General features: G+C 35.4%; 1 protein-coding gene across 2 annotated transcripts in view; it reads right to left on the bottom strand.

Annotated features, from left to right (window-relative positions):
• LOC129272047 (guanine nucleotide exchange factor subunit RIC1-like) overlaps positions 1-18,211 on the bottom strand; it is a 63,682-nt gene that overhangs the window by 26,302 nt on the left and 19,169 nt on the right. For both annotated transcript variants that reach the window (XM_064106228.1, XM_064106229.1), the window contains exons 4-8: positions 9,264-9,340; positions 8,639-8,743; positions 8,197-8,339; positions 5,533-5,666; positions 1,408-1,499 (exon numbers count right to left, since the gene is read on the bottom strand). In XM_064106228.1, coding sequence (XP_063962298.1) covers positions 1,408-1,499; positions 5,533-5,666; positions 8,197-8,339; positions 8,639-8,743; positions 9,264-9,340 — 551 coding nt within the window. The remainder of the gene's footprint in view (positions 1-1,407; positions 1,500-5,532; positions 5,667-8,196; positions 8,340-8,638; positions 8,744-9,263; positions 9,341-18,211) is intronic.

The following is an 18,211-nucleotide window of genomic DNA, read 5'->3' as shown; positions in this document are numbered from 1 at the left end:
AAAGAGGGTGCTATATAATTGATACATAAAAATGTGATTTTTTTAAAGAGAGAATGGTGGTTGAATATATTCAGTGACCACCACACATTTATCAATTGGAATGTTAGACAATACTCCAGTATAATTCACAATATTGACCCTTTATCGAAGCTTTGAACTGTTATCATAACTAGTATTTTGAAAGACATTTATAGAGTGTCATTCAACGAGGGAGTGTTTAATGAAACAATTCGTTGTTTTTAACGACAACTTTAAGCTACTTACAGTAAATCCTTGCACAATATGATTGGCCCAGAATAAATTGGTCTGTGAAAACTGAAAATCACTGATAATATGCTTCATAAAGAATCTCAGGATCAGATCGGTTTTATTTATCACACAACGATCCTTATAAATGGGTCAAAGTGTAGTTCAAACAATGAAGTCCACTCTTTAAATACTTAGTATGCTAAATAAATCAAGCTTTGCATTGTGTGAAATTTTGTGAGATTTCAAATTTCAACAAGTATCTGAGCGAATAACCATTATGAAATTTGAGTTTTATGGTCTGTGGTTTAGCATTCATTTCAGATTATTTGTACATGTATTTATTTTTCACTGCAAAATGAATAATTTCAGAAATGTACATATGTATATTAATCAACAACAGCAATGTTTCTCCAGACTTCTCATATATCCTACTTTTCATTTCCTGCTCCTCTTATACAAAGTAATCTAGGGAGTATTTCATATTAAAGTGAGTGTAAGTGATTTTCACTGAAAACTGTTATAAGCTATGTAAATCCTAGCATCTGATTGGCTGAGAGCAAATTAGTCAGTGAATATCACTGAAAAGACTCTCATGAAACGCTCTCCTGAAACTGAATGAGGAAATGATATGACAAAGTATTATTCTTTCAATATATAAACAAACAATGGAACAGACAAATGACAGATTTTCATCTGCCATTTGAATAGAAAGTAGAATGAAATAAGATTTGGAGAAACAAAGGAAAGAATCAGAAAATCATGGAAAAGGGAAAGAGAGAAAGTGAGAGACAGAAGGAAAGAGAGAAGAGAAATGAGGGAGAGGAAGAAAGAAAGAAAGAAAGGAATTCATCCACAGTGCGCTGCACTCGACCCAGGTGAAGTAAATGGGTACCGGCAGGAAGTAATTCCACAAAAAGCTGTGTGCACCTGAATAGGTAGCCTAGCTTGGCCGGGTAATAATAGCAGGGCCCGCTGGGAGAACGGTTTTCGGAACCGAAGTGGCTACCCTAGGTAAATATACCATTATTATTATTATTGATTGAAAGAAAGAAGGAAGGAAGGAAAAAGATAAAATAGAAAAAAATGAAGAAAGATTTGGAAAAAATACAATAATGACATCCACAATGACATTTAAAGACGTTTCCACATCATACTCACTTTGCTAATCCAAAAACAATTAGCCTGAATTTGTGATTGACAGCAACACATGTAGCATTGGATACATCTGGTGCCCACACTGCATGTACACCCTGTGTGTAAACAAAGGCAGAGATCAATATCAATGCAATCATACAGGAAATATACAAAATCAGAATCAATTTCAAAATGAATACAAATTCACACCATTATAAATTGCATCATCAGACTTTTTTATTTTTTACTATGCATTTTTTTTTTTTTTAATGCACTTTTTGTTAAGAAAGGAGTCCGAGGACAATTTTTGTGTTTTTTATACATGACAATAAAATGAATTGAATTGAATTGAATTGAATTTCAATTTTAAACAAAAGAAGAAAATGAGTGGCGGATCCAGGCGGGGACACATGGGTGTAGACTCCCTCTATATTTTGAGACCTGCCCACTGAACGTCCATACTGATATAGGGAAGAAAATTGTCATATGCGCCCCCTCTATCTTCAAACTTGCTATTTGCGCCCCCTCTTTTTCAAAATTGTGGAGCTGCAAATGCATCCAATCAAATATAATGGAGAGATTGTTTCAGGCATTTGCCCTGGCTACCTTCAATGGCAATGAGTTTGCCTTGAAAAATAAATCAGGTCACATTCCCAACACCTGTTGATGGTACTGGAATACTTTCCAGAGGACATTCAAACACTGCCAGCATATATCCATTTCAACCACATAAAATTTATGAAGGCAGTATTCTATATGTTTGCATACTTTATAAATGCACCTGTTTGTGTATAGAGATATTGTATATGTACAGATGTTTTGCATCAGGGTATTTATAATTTCATATCAGATCCCTGTATGAACCGTACAATCAACTGTTTTGTGATTGATTAAAAGTCTACACCTATTGCTAAACAATGTAAATAATGGGCCAAGAAATGTGAAATGATCTCCATATTTCTATTATTCCAAACATACCTTTTCATATACATGTAAATACTCTACTAGTAGAATATCACAATGCAAGTTTGTGTGCAATGACCTTCATTTCTTGTCAGTACCTAATAACCTACATTATATGTAGGTTATTACTTTTTTTTAGTTTCAATTTTTTAGTAATATCTTAAAATTTTGGCAGGACCAGGATTACTGTACTTCATACACATGTATGTATTGAAAGGTACTTAATTTCAGTACATGTTTATGATAAGCCTACAGTATGTGTCCACATGAACATGTACTTGCCTATGAACTCTCCCTCTACATATATTTTATTAGGGCTCAATGAAAGGAATCAAGTTACTTTAAAAGGACTGAGGCAGGATGCCTCTAATATCCTCTGCTCTGGAAGTCCAACATCCTATAAAACTAGAGCTGTGTTCAATCAGAATATTTTCAAACACGGTTTATAATCAGAACTTTCATTGGTCATCAAAAAATGAATGAATTATAAAAACAAGCATGAAATGCTTAAAAAGATACCTAGAACTTTGAAGTAAATATGAGTTTGGTATCATCTAATATTATAAACTTTAGGATCATAATACATGTAAACCGGTATCATGATGATCAAACAGAAAATTGTAGCTATCATAATTTTAAAGTTAAATCAGAGAATAAGAGTTACATGTATTTCTTCCACAAATTAGCATAAACAAATTTATATTAAAATTGATATTGAATTTTTTTAAAGTAATTCACTGTTGTCATAGATTACTTTGCACTGTGCATGCTGATTTTTGTTGCAATTACACCCAACCAAGATCTCAGGAGGATTCCCTTCCCCCCCCCCCCACCACCCCACTATAAGATTGTACGTTGTGGTACATGTAAAGTCCAAATAACTTGGCTCTTCAAGTATTCATCCAAAGTCAATAGTAAACTAGAATTTCTGGTTTCACAACATAGGTTTCCATTTAAAGTACAATATCAAGAATATTGGCAGTAAACCTACCATTAATGTAGGCCAAAATATTGTAGAATTCCTTTCACTTCCTTTTATATGCAATTGATGCAGGTCATTGAAATTCTATACAGAATCTTAAAGGGCAGTTCTGTTTCAGTGAAAAGTTCATGTAAGGTCAACCATATTATGCATGGAATCATGCATCACAATCAGTTCATAACGAACCCAGCACACTTGTTTACATTCTTCTGCATGGGCATTAGGCCTACACTGTAGAGGGATTGTGGGGGTGGGGTTTCATGGTAATTATACCTTGGTCCCATTTGCTCTACGGCGGCCGTACGGCGTATCGAAAACAGCCGTTTTCACATTTTTTTTGTACCAGCTACATATAGGTGGCTTGAATTAAATTTGATAAAACAACCATTTTCAACTCGCCGTACTGCCACCGCAGAGCAAATGTGACATTGCACTTTCGGCAAAAAGACCGATAGTTCATCAGAAAATGGACGAACATGTGTGTATATGAAGTATAGGGCCAATTGTAAATATATACAAATGCCTGAAAATATTTTCATACAGGCCTTTAGATCTAGATGTTAATACATGCATGCTACAAAATTGTATATGTACCTGTATCTACAGTGTAATGTACAGTCATGTATATAAATGCATCGTGCTCAAAAAGATGTGAGTGAATAAAATCATACAAGCGATTTAATCATACTTCAGAATAGATAATTTGTGAATATTTATTTTCTATACCATGTGTAGAAATCCATTCCATTGCTCACTGCAGAAAAAAAGTGAGAATAGGCACATCACACAATCTCTTGACAATTATAATACAAATATGTGTTTCTCAGTGTTTTGTGAAGCATAAGAAATCAGAGCTGGGCACACACACATGCATGGACAACCTAACACAAAGTAGATTACAGATGACGAATAAGGCAGCTACATGTAGGCCTATTTTATTTTATAGCTTTATAACCTTCACCTTAAAAGACTCAAGGAAACTGAATAAATCAAAATGGAGGTGTGGTTTTAGAGAGGAATGCATGTAGGGAGATGGAAACAGAAAAGATAGGATAAAGATTAAGAAGAGAGTGGTACATCAGAGAGAATGAAATACAAATATCAAGGAAGCAGTGAAAAATAGAGGTTAGGAGAATGAGGCCAAGGAGAGGTACTAACATGTACATGTAGACAAATGCATTTTCAATTTACCATGTACATGTATATCCATGTAAAGAGGAGAGGTCAGGCACATTTCAAAAGAAAAAAGGCAGAAAGGGGAGAATTTTTTTTAAGAAAAAAAAAGATTGATAGAAATGTGGTAGTGCATTTACAGGTATGTACTTGAATGAACAGCTAACATCAAGTAAAAGCAAGAAATGACAGAAAGAAAGACAGAAAATCACATGTGTACACACATTTTACAGCATCTCCCTAAAAAATTCTCCAATATTACTTCATTTCACAAAAGAATGCACAAAACAGCTAATATGCGAGAGGCAATGTCACAAACTCATTTTTCTTTTGTATTTTATCATAAGAAATTTCCTATTTGTTCTCTTCTACATGTATTTTGTAGATTTGAAACTGCACTAGAAGCTCCTGTTGAAATAAATGACAATTTTGTGTGTTCATGTAATCTTCAACTTCAAGGTGGATAAAATTGCAGTGTACATGTATATGACCGCTCAAATAAAATACTCCATATTTCATAAAATAAATTTGATTTTATGAAATATTAATAAACAACAGAAGAAACAGCAAAGATGTTGATTGGTTCTCTCAATTGCATATGTCAGAGTCTCCTTATTTTGTTGAATTAATCAGTACAAACAAAATACTGAAAATTTCATTAAAATTGGAATAGGAATAACAAAGTTATGACATTTTAACCTTTGCTTTATTTCAGTGCACAAGTTAATGAGCTAGCTGATGATGTTATTTTGTACTTTATATGTCCCCCATGAATATAAAAACAGGATTAATTATTAAAATACATGTACTACTTTGAAGGGTAAGAACATAATTGCTGAAACTTTACAATGAAGACATGTTTTACAAACATGATTGAAAGTATAAAATACATGTAGGTAGTCATAATTTCAAGTTTAAAGGAAACTGGGAACACATCACCGTCGCTTATTCATGACGACAAAACTATTTTTACAAAATATTGCTAAAGTTTAAAATCAAATGAGTTTGGATTAATATCATGTGTCGCTTACCTTTGGAGAGAACTTTGCACTTTCTGAGGTGAGAAAAGCAGCCCTTCCATCTGACAACACTACAGCAAACCCTCCAAGTAACACACTATATTCCAGCTGCTTGAAATGTATACTGGGATCATCAAGTAACGATTCTGAAAATATGTGGATTTAGAGGTGGATTTCAATACTTTGAATAATAATGTGTACAAGTAATTCTGTGTAGAACCTTTAATCAGTTTTAGAGATACATGTATCAATTTTGAAAATAATGGATATTTAAAAAGTGCACATATCCGCTTATGGCGTACAGAGAAGATGATGACTTTATTAATACAAGTCTAGGGACTTATTCACTGACCCACAACACCTCTACTTAATAGATAGACGAGAAACACAATAGTTTTAACTAAGCCTGAGTCATATCGATTATTTTGAAAACCGGTGTTCGACAGCTTTAATTCGATCGAACATCGATGCATCGAAATTTGAAGGCGGGGAAAATCAAGTCTTTTTTTGGCTCCGGCCGGCCGTCGATGCATGCGCTATGCATGCACTACATGCACTGACGGTCTGCGCTGGCCGGGTGAGCGTTGCAAAAGCAAATGACAGAGCAAAGTTCGTTTGTATTTTCCATGATCACAAAACACAAAAAAGGCCGGGGAGCAATGCAGAATTCTTCCCAAAATATCTTCAACAATGATATTTGCAGATGATAAGATATAAGTTTAAAATGAAACAATATTAAAGACATGAATCACGCAGAGTCGATCCGAATGATTTTCGGTCAACTAGCATTCGCAGTCCAGACTCGCACACACCAGCCCTGTACACTCACTCTCCCGAAACGACAGGCGTGCTTGCCAGCGCCATCTAACAAGTGCAAACAGCGGGGAGAGCGTTGTAACTTGCCTGAGATTGTGTTGTTGGCGGGGTAGTTAGATCCAAAATTAGCTCCAAATAAATTGATGGGAATAAATACGTAATTTTCTCTGGATGGTCATTTGAATTGGTATTCAATGCTGATATAACGATTGTGAGGAAAGATTGTGGAATATGAGTTCTGGCGATGTTCGAGATTTAATCCTGATAATGATAATCCATTTTTTTTTAGACACAAGAGCTTTGTGATCGAAATAAATACGAATTCTTGGATCGAGCTCTAAATTCATATAAATTATTATTGGATGTTAAATAACTACGATTTAATAAGATTTTATGGCCATACTAAAAGAATTGACGATGTCAGCAAAGTATGTTATGTTCATATGGAAGAATTAATAGTATTATACTGGCATTATTTTTATTTTTTATTCCATCTCTGGACGTCTCCGAGCTCCGAGAAAAGAAGCACAATGCGCATGCGCGTTCGATGACGTCTGACATATTTTCCATTCATGAAATCAGAGCCCAAAGTTGGGCACAAACAAGCTTCATATTGATGGGAAAAAAATCAAACGTAATTTTTCTCTGTTTTGTCATGTAAAATATTATTATATGGTGATATTACGATCTTCAAAAGAGTTTCTACATGTTGACAATGTTCGATAATCAATCCTAACGTGATAATTATTTTTTTAGACAAGTGCACTCACTCAAGTCGATCGTCATGTGATGTCCGCCATTGAAAATTTAAACGAAATACAAACGTTTCACATCAAGCTCTAAGTTCATATTAATGATTATCATATGCCAATTATTGTTAAATATTACGATTAAATCATGTTCTATGGTCATGATATTAATATTGTTCATGAAAAGCAAGATATACTTTACGTTGATCGCATCAATTTTCCGGCCATTTTCTGATATGATTGACAGTACGGTACTGCGCATGCACGATGAATGGCGACTTCCATTCATAAATTCATCGTGCATAAATTATCTCGGCACGAGCAGACGAGCCGGGCAGACGAGTAAGACTCGAACTATGATCGAAATAAACTTCAAATTAATGGTGAATAGGCATCATAATTACACAATCGGTTTCATTTTGGGGGCAATATAAATGAAGTAAGTAGTAGTCAAGTTGGATATTACTGTTTATTTTGATGTCTGATTGTGTGAACCAAATGAATCGGCCGGCCGACGTATTTTTTTTTTTTTCGATGCACCGATTTTGCAAAATCTGCACCGGCGTTCGATGACATCGATCGAACATCGATTTTAAAATCGATTCGACTCAGGCTTAGTTTTAACCTCAGTATAACTGAACTGGACTTTTTCTTACTCCTTACATTATCAATGCCCATATTACTCTGGGGACATACAGATACACTTGGGACTTAAGGAAGCAAGGGGAATGTGAATTCTATAAATTCAGGAGAGAAGCACATACATATTAAAGTTGTGAGGGTATTACTCTATCTATATTTCTGTACATATAATCATAATTTATCCATCAAAGTACCAGCAAGTATTAAACCTTTAAATGCACTTATCATAAAATAGAACATATAGTTACAATGACAAACCACAATGGGATCGTAAATGAAGAGTACATCTACATGTACGGACTATAAATCACATCAATGGAGGTGTGTACAATATCTACAATAAAATCAGAATATATTTGAATATATTCTTTTTAATTTCAAGTTCGGAAGTTACACTGTATTATTGTATTATCAGAGCAAAGTTTACAACAACAAAAACTTGTGCAAAAGTGCCCGGGTGTTTGCTCACCTCTGGATTGCTGAAGGTCAAGCGAGAATGGGACAGTCCTGATGGAGACATCCAGATGACTCCTCCCTATACCTTCCCATGTGATCCGTCGCAATAACCCTTGGCCTGTAGCTACTAGCATCTCATCCTTCAGACAGCAAAGGCTGACAAAAATAATTACCTCAAGTCAGACAGGTAGATAAAGCATCACGAGCAGATATGTAAATTTTATATTATGAATCGAGTCTATGGATCCTGTATCATAACTGACTGGATATTTATTCATTATTGATTTTTTTTTTGGGGGGAGGGTACTTGGTTTACCATAGACTTATATTTTTACAATTGATTATACATGTATACTGACAAGAACATTATATCATAGGACCTATATGATTTTAAATTGGGGTGTTATTACTGAAATTTTACATTGAATATCGATAGTTTGGTAATACAAACTTACCATGCAACACCTCCAGTCACCTGGAATGTAGCACCAAAGGTGATTTTAAGCCTTGGTACAGCAATTGTGTCTGCTTCCGTCACATCCCGCTTGTAATGATAAGAACTGAAATTGAAAAACAAAATAGAAATTTATATAGTTGGCCGGATCAACTTCATGGCGATCACCAGAATTTGATATTCATTTTGTGAAAGTGCAATTTGAAGCATACTCCAAATCAAACTACATTGTACATATCTACACTGGTGGCATCTCAATATATGAATGAAATTGATATTTAGATTTCTACATCCCACCAGTTTTGGTAAATTCAACTTTCTGATGGAAACACCACTTCACCTCAACCAACATCATATAATTGTTCTAATCAACATTTGAAAGCAAACTTTAAATTAAAAAAAAGCTTTGATAATCCCTCGGTCACATTTGCTCTACGGCGGCTGTATGGCAAGTCAAAACAGCCGTTTTTAATACAAAAATTTGTACCAGCTACAGTACATGTAGTACATGTACATATAGATGGTTTGAATAATTTCAATAAATAAAACAGCTGTTTTCGACTTGCCGTACAGCCGCCGTAGGGGAAATGTGACTGAGGTACATGTATAAGTAGACTCATACTTACCCTGATTGTTTTGTTCCATACAGTCTTTGGTTGCTCTCCGATACAATCTTTAATAATAACAGGTGGCCACCAGACGTCTGTCAAATCAAAATGAATGCAATTTTACAGAGCTAGAATTTCAGGAAAAATTATATTTCAAATGATAAAAGAGTGCCTGGAACGACAATCTACATTTCATCCTCTTGCATGCCTCCATGTGTAAGATTTTTAATACACAAACCAAGCACTACGTGCATGGAGCTATTCCAGTACAGGGCAAGTCCAAGAAAAGGTCACCCTAGAAGGCAAAAATTTCATCTTTAATTTAAGAAGTTATATTTGATGGGGTAAGAAATCCCAAATGTTGTATTTTAAAATTTCATTAAGAAAAATTTGATAATATGCATATATGCTAATTTGGGGCACCTAATTTGCACAATTGGTAAAATGGGCGTTACGTATGGGACAATTATTAAAACTCATAGAAAATCAAAACAAAAACTTGTAAGAATAGTCATAGGTGGGACATGGACCCCGTAACATCTTATTACTTTTGGGAGAAAAAGTGGTGTCATCTAATTAAATATGCAAATTAGGTTTTGTCCAAGGATGGAATGTCCCATGTATGGGATACATGTACGTAACATTTTGAGGATGTTTTCTTTATACAATAATTGTATTGTTGCATCTCTGGGAAGTTCTAATTTATTAAGTATGAAAATGTTATACTACAAAGTTTCAAAAATATAGTTTACTTTTTAATTAAAAGTTAATTAAAAAATTGTTACGTATGGGACAACATATTACGTATGGGACATTTACACACAATGTCAATGGGGAGATTTGTGTACAAAGTGAATGGAGAAAAACAAATTTCAAGAGTGCTCAAAAAAGTGATTATTTACCTTTTCTTTAGTTTTTAAAGAATGATTTGCTGTGAATATTGATTAATGAAAACAATCCAAGCAAAAAAATTGTGAAAATGGAAAAATATGATAAAAATAAAAAAACATTAGAAATTCATAAGAAATTCATGAAACCATGAAAAACAAGAAAAAAATTTGTTGAAATGGCCTATTTCCTTTTCAGTCATATCAAATTTGTCTCAATAGAACATTTAAAAACTCTTGTTATTTACATATATTTCAAATTATTTTAATTTTTGAAATTATGGGAAAAATTGCACGTACATGTACATTCTCTATGGGGACAAAATGTCCCATACGTAACTGTCCCATACGTAACATGTCATTATTTTTTTTAATTAGAGTCTGTAATTAGAGGGTTTGGGCTTTATATGGCATGAAACTTGCCTTAGATATACTAGAGTGTTGTGACTTCTATCACACAACATGTAAGTTACAAGTTGTCAAATGAAATACTTTCAGAGAATTCTCAACTTGAAAAAATGTTTTAAAAATTTTCTTTTTTCTGCATCTCATATATGTACGTGTAATGGCACATCTTTTCTCTCTAAAAGGTCAAGGTCAAGGTCACTTGTCACCATTTTTTGCATCATTATTTTGGAGAGGCATTTTAGCGTGTTTTATTGGCGAATTCCACCTTACATGTATGTATTATTTTCGATATTTTCAAATGACCTAATGATAATCCCCACATCATTACCTTTCCATTGATATACAGTGCGTCCCACAAAAAACGAAACCGAGATTTATCGATGATTTATCATAACTTAATCGCAAATGAAATAGACAATTGTCCAACCATTTTAAAGCTTAGAATCTCTTCTTTCATCTGAAATTCCTTAGATTATTCCCCATTCACGCATGAGTGAGTAAAAACAATTTGAAAAGGAGATACCAAAAAGTCACTTGGCGGGCCATATCTAGGTTTTAAAAAGAAAACAAAATTTTTACAAAGTTCAATATCTGCTCTTTAATTTGATACCTCAATTACAGAAAATGGTCAAGAAATAACAAAGTTCTGGTTATTTGAAATAAGGCTTGAATTTCAATAATTTCTTAAAATGAAGAGGTTTTACAGGCAAGCGTTCAAACTCACTCGACACTCCGTTTTGTTGACGATCAGCCATGCATTAAGTCTTTTGTTACCGTGCGATAGCTTCTGTGAGAAACTGGTGAAAACACGTTTATTTAATGAAATTATGGAAATACAAGCATTGTTTCGAGGGATCATAACTTTTTTACTACAGTACTTGACCATTTTCTGTGATTTAGGTTTCAAAGAAAAGAGAAGATATTGAACTTTTTAGTCATGTGATTTTCTTTTTGAAATTCAGATACCCCCCCCCCCCAAATTAGTTTTTGGCATCCTTTCTTCGAATTGTTTTTGCTCAATCATGCGTGAATGAGGAATAATCTAAGTAATACCAGATGAAAGAGGAGATTCTAAGCTTTACATTGGTAGGTCATTTGTCTATTTTATTTATGATTAAGTTATGATAAATCATCGCTAAATCTCGGTTTTGTTTTTTCTGGGACGCACTGTATAATAAGGCCATGTGATTATAATCAATATATTTCTCCTTTAATGAACTTGACTTCCAAGTCTTGAATGACTGACTGTACATGTACATGTATGTCATGTCTGCTGTGTGGTTATGGCCGTTGAAAGGAAATGACAACAATAATAGAAAGTAAATTACTGTGATATTTCTACTACATATACATGTAGTCTGTAGAACATATAATTTTACTTCTGGAACATTTCAAGCTTCTATATTTTTGGAGCAGGTTTTCAAAATGTCACAATTGGATCATGTGCACTGGGATGATCCGGGCTGGAGATATTTCCATATCAATAAATAGAGTAAAATTCACTAAGCAAAATGCTGAAAATTTGATCAAAATCGGATAGCAAATAACAAAGTTATTGAATTTATAGATTTGCATTATTCCAGTGAAACAGTTCTAGGTATGTCTTTATGAATATTCATTAGATAGGCCAATGATGTCATATCCCCACTTGTTCTTTTGTATTTTATTATATGAAATAAGGTTTATTCAAAAAATTTCTACCAAGAACTACAACAATTGGATTGACAACTGATTATTATTGTGCATTAGTTTATTGCCACAACTTATTTCATCATAATAGAGACACATCTTGTATGTATGAAAAAATGAAACATCTATGATTTCATGTAATAACATACATGTATTAAAGAAAAATGAAAGTGGGGATGTGACATCATCAGTCCACCTATTGAATATTCATGACAAACTGTTTTCACAAAATATTGATAAACTTTAAAATTCAATAACTTTGTTATTTGTTATCCGATTTTGATGAAATTTTCAGCATTTTTCTCTGTTAATTTTACTCTGTTAATTTTACTCTTTTATATTTTGATATAAATATTTTCAGCCCAAACCATCCCTTTAAATCTTTACAGAATGCCCCCCTGACATACATGTAATAATACACAATACAATGTGGAAGTAGGTAAATGTATAGAGCAATACAGGTAAAAATAACAATACATGTATACATGTACATACAGTGTACATGAAGGCCTACATTACATACATGTATGTACCCTTAACTGTACATCTATATTTTTTCCAAGTAAATATATATTTCCAGGTGAAAACTCAACAGGTGCTCTCAAAGCTTAATTTAAACTTGACCTTTGCATTTAGTAACAGGTTGGTAAAAGATTCATAATCTCTCATGAAGCCCTGGAGATCATTATAACACCCCTCCCCCATGTAACAAATAATAGGTTTCCTCTTTTGACACACTGTCATTCATACAGCTCAATGTTAAAACACAGCTGAATGGGCAATGCAATTGGGTGTCACCATTAGCACAGTGGAGCAATATCAACAATAGAAGCAAACAATAGCCCATTTGTACTACTAATGAAGTACATGTAAATGACCCTTTCCTCCCAAGTAAGCTTTCATGTCTGAAAAATGACTGCATGTACAGACGTACCTGTCCCGGGGGGGGGGGGGGGGGGGGCCACTTACATTGACGAGTGGATACCATGCGCGACCAAAAAAACACGTAAAAAGGATGTCTTTTTCAAGATAGGGCACGTTACATACGTAACGTGATAAGGGTGTCAAAAACACAAAAATAATGAAAAAAGGGTTTCTATTTCGCTATGAAATGTATGTGTTTAGGGTCAAATTTTCGGGGATGATAAAACAAAATTAAATGTTTTATAAAGGATGTCCTTTGTGCCCCAACACTACATGTTTAGGGTCCGATTTGCGCGAGGTGTGGAAGGTAAAGCCGTAGGCCTACTAAACCAAATAATGTGTAAAGGTAAAACCGACGACCGACGGACCCGTGACATAACAATAAAATATTGCTGTACTTGTTTAGGGGTTCATTTCAGGGAATACTTGCCAAGAGTATCGTTTTGTTTCCAATACTTGATAAGGGTATGGTTTCAGACGCCAATACTTTTTAAGGGGTGCATTTTAAGAATATGAAAAATACGTGTTTAGGGTGCTTTTCGAGACCCCATGGTCGCGCATGGTATCCATTCGTCAATGGAAGTGCCCCCCCCCCCCCCCGGGGGTACCTGTACATTGTAAATTATAACTCATAAACATGTAAATCCCAAAACACAGGAGACTGATCTACATTTTTCAGACAGGATACAGTACAGGCCTACATAATAGTTGGCCTTTCATGTACAGACCTACATTACACTGTACATTGTACATGAAGGCTTCATTTTATAACCATGAATTATTTTGTATTATTCATTTACACAATATCTTTTTTGAAATAGGAATGGTGATCTAACTGTGTGTTTGACTACAAAATATAGCCAACAAGACTCAGAAAAAGACCAAATTGTGGTTCTCTCTCTCTCTAGTCTAGAGGGAAGGGTTTATGGTCAGAGTACCAGTAGGGCCTGCATACTGTTAAACAAGTGGAATGCCTCTGGCCGTCTCACCTGCATCACGCGATTCAATATAGCAGCAGTGCTGATTTTGAAAACTACTATAACTCGCACAAGATGTTCAGTGATACTTGGTTACTCTTATTTCCACGTTTTATGAACTACATCTGTAGACCAATACACTTATAGAGATATGATGGTAATTCAACAAATACCCCCAACGTGGCCAAAGTTCTTTGACCTTACATGACCTTTGACCTTGATCATGTGACCTGAAACTCGCACAGGATGTTCAGTGATACTTGATTACTATTATGTCCAAGTTTCATGAATCAGATCCATAAACTTTCAAAGTTATGATGGTAATTCAACAGATACCCCCAATTCGGCCAAAGTTCATTGACCCTAAATGACCTTTGACCTTGGTCATGTGACGTGAAACTCATGCAGGATGTTCAGTGATACTTGATTAACCTTATGTATAAGTTTCATGAACTAGGTCCATATATTTTCTAAGTTATGATGACATTTCAAAAACTTAACCTTAGGTTAAGATTTTGATGTTGATTCCCCCAACATGGTCTAAGTTCATTGACCCTAAATGACCTTTGACCTTGGTCATGTGACATGAAACTCAGGCAGGATGTTCAGTAATACTTGATTAACCTTATGGCCAAGTTTCATGAACTAGGTCCATATACTTTCTAAGTTATGCTGTCATTTCAAAAACTTAACCTCAGGTTAAGATTTGGTGTTGACGCCGCCGCCGCCGTCGGAAAAGCGGCGCCTATAGTCTCACTCTGCTTTGCAGGTGAGACAAAAAACTGAATTGAATTGAACTGTGATATAAACATCATTCAATGTTTATCTTTTTATGTACACCATATAGGGACAGTGATTTTCCGTTTCAAAAAATTGCCTTTTCCGTTTCAGAAAATCGTAAATTCCGTTTCAGCATGCCAGAAAACGGAAATTCCGTTTCCCCATAGACTTTGTGTACACGGAAAATTGGCAATTCCGTTTACCATTCAGTAGCAATATATCACTCGCGCTGCGCTGGTCAAAATTTGTATCTGCCACTGTACCAACAACGCAGTAGAATCCGCTCTAATCGGATCTATGCGGGTACACAAAATATTTTCACAAACATATCTGACATAAATACATCCTTACCTTTCACATTATTAGCATTATTTTTTTGTTAAATTAAATTCTATCGATAATTTTGGGGGTTTTTGGACATCGTTTCGACCAGTCAGCGACTGTAGCCTATCCGCCATTTTGGATTTCAAGACCGGAAGATCGTGCTGTTACATCTTCAAACGTAGAGGGCAGCAACACACGACCGTGTTGTTTGCATGTGAATGTTTTCGATACGGCCGACCCCGCCGCCGGCCAAGACGCGGGCGAGGCCCGCGCGCGGGGTACGATCGAGAGTGATGGAGTCAAGAGCAGTCACGATGTGTGAATTGTCATACTTTGTAGTGAAGTGAGATCGTGTTTTGTGAGGTTTTGTGGCCAGTTAATATTCGTATTTTGTTGAGATTTTGGAGTAATTACTGTTGCTGTTCTGTGTTTTCTGAGGAAAAAATATATTTTCCGTGATTTTCCGTTTGAAATGGCACTTTCCGTTTCAAAAGGCAATTTCTGTGAATTCCGTCCGTTTTCCGCGATCGCGGAAAATCACTGTCCCTAAAGCCCCTTTCACAATTGACGTACGACCTGTTTACGACCACCTGCAACAGTTTTTTCTTGTTGTTGCACGATCGATCCCTTGGTGTCTTACGAGCACTCGCAGTCGTTGTAGACAATCGCACAAACTCGAGGTGGTCGGAGGTGATCGTGACTGGTCGCATCTGAACTTTGAACATGTTCAAAATCCAAACGCGATCAAATACGATTGATTCACTCGCAACAGGTCGTACCATCAGTCGGGCGATCATCGTGTGAGTGTTGTTCAACGTTGTACGACTTGGTGCGAGAGGTGGCACAACTAAGTATAGTCGCATTTAGTCGACCGGAGGTCGTACAACACTTGCACATGTGCTGGAGACCTACAGAGACCAGTCTTGCGACTGGGTGCGATAATATAAGACTGTTGCAAGACCGATCGAAATTACAGCTTATAACATTCCACTACCGTTGCATTCGAATGTATGCGACCGTTCAGCCCCTTTCACAATTGACGTCCGACCAGTTTACGACCGCCTGCAACAGTTTTTTCTTGTTGTTGCACGATCGATCTCTTGGTGTCTTGCGAGCACTCGCAGTCGTTGTAGACGGTCGCACGAACTCGAGGTGGTCGTGAATGGTCACTAACCATAACATTTTGTAAATCGTTGATCTGATTGAAAAAGAAGTGAAAGAAAAAATAGAAACAAACTTGACTAGAGACCAGCAACATAAACAAAACTTCCTAAATCAGCTGACTGTGTGAATCAGTGAGGTGACAGAGGTCAGACAGGGTCACATTACTGCCAGCAATAGCACCTAGTCTGCAAGCACAGACTCAAATTTGATGATTAAATAAATTATGTTTATGGTGCGGACTAGACTCCAAACCAAGTCTGTTTCATATCAAAGAGAACAGCTACAGCACAGGCATATAAAGCAAGTAAACTTCTTCAGATTCTGTAATAAACAATTTCCATGCAGTACATGTACATGAACATGTTCAAACACCAGTGGGTACATGTACAGTGTACATGTATGTGTCTGCAGACTAAACAATCATCCTGGTACAAATAGCGCAAGTTACAGTACTAGTATGTACATGTACACCTACAAAATACAATGTACATGTATATGGTTTGTAAAAGAAACTGCAACCTGCATGTTGAATACTTTCTTTGAAAATTGTAAACTGATTTCTCAATACAGCCAGCCTACACTATATTTAAGGCTCTTTCTCAAGTTTACCCAAACGAAAGTGAAGAAAAATCAAACAAACCTACATGTATTAAATGTTCACTGACAATTTTGGAAAAATAAAATGTAAAATTTATATTTTATGAGCTTGGCTTTAATATGATAACAAGAGTGGCGACTTCACCTTTGACCTTCTGACCTCAAAATCGATAGAATTGCTGGGATCTATGCTAGTATCATACACACCAAATCGTATGAGCCTAGGTTAAGTTTAACTAAAGTTATCGTGTTTACAAGGACTTCAGAAGGGTATGATGAAAACATGTCACTGTGATCTTAACCTTTGACCTTTTGACCTCAAAATCAATTAGCTTCCTGGGATCCATGCTAGTATTATACACACCAAATTATATGAGCCTAGGTTAATTTAAACTGAAGTTATCGCGTTTACAAGGACTGCAGAAGGGTAAGATGAAAACATGTCACCGTGACCTTTGACCTTTTGACCTCAAAATCAATAGGCTTCCTGGGATCCATGCTAGTATCATACACACCATATTATATGAGCCTAGGTTAAGTCAAACCGAAGTTATCGCGTTTACAAGGAAAAGTTAACGGACGGACAACGAGCGTGATACCATACGTCCTGTCTACGACGGGCGTATAAAAACAACAAGGGCAATATAAGAGTTGATCATGAACTTGCTATATCTTTTGTATTTTATTAGGCCCTACATGTATATAATAAATAAATCCCTTTTTTTAGTTCAATTTAATATCAAGTTGCAAAAAAAAAACAATTCCACACATACAGGGACTGGGAATCAAACCCATGTTTTGTATGAAGAGGGAATTAAAAAAAATACAACAGATATAATGAAATACATTTCAACCCGGGGGGGGGGGGGATAGGACCCCTTCTGAAAGGCACAATTAAAATTTGCAATGTAAAAAATGCCGTTAAAACAGAAGTGTGCACCTCCCCCTCCTTTTGAAAGTGAAGACCTTTTTTTTTTTTTTTGCTTGTCAAAGTTTTCCTCGGGGGAAAATGTGTCCCCCCCCTTTGGAAAATCCTGGATCCGCCCTTGCATGTACAAAAGAAATAGTGAGCAGGACATTTATAGCCCGATTTGTAAACTGAAAATAATGTGCATTAAAGTGTTTGTTTTGAAAAATTAAATGAAAATTCATCAAATTTTCATGATTTTTTTAGTCATGCTTGTTGGATTTTGCTCTTTTAATTTATCTGTAGGCC

The sequence above is a fragment of the Lytechinus pictus genome, chromosome 11 (assembly GCF_037042905.1).
Source record: "Lytechinus pictus isolate F3 Inbred chromosome 11, Lp3.0, whole genome shotgun sequence".
In the NCBI taxonomy this organism is placed as follows: Eukaryota; Metazoa; Echinodermata; class Echinoidea; order Temnopleuroida; family Toxopneustidae; genus Lytechinus; species Lytechinus pictus.
This window is presented reverse-complemented; position numbering and strand designations above follow the sequence as displayed.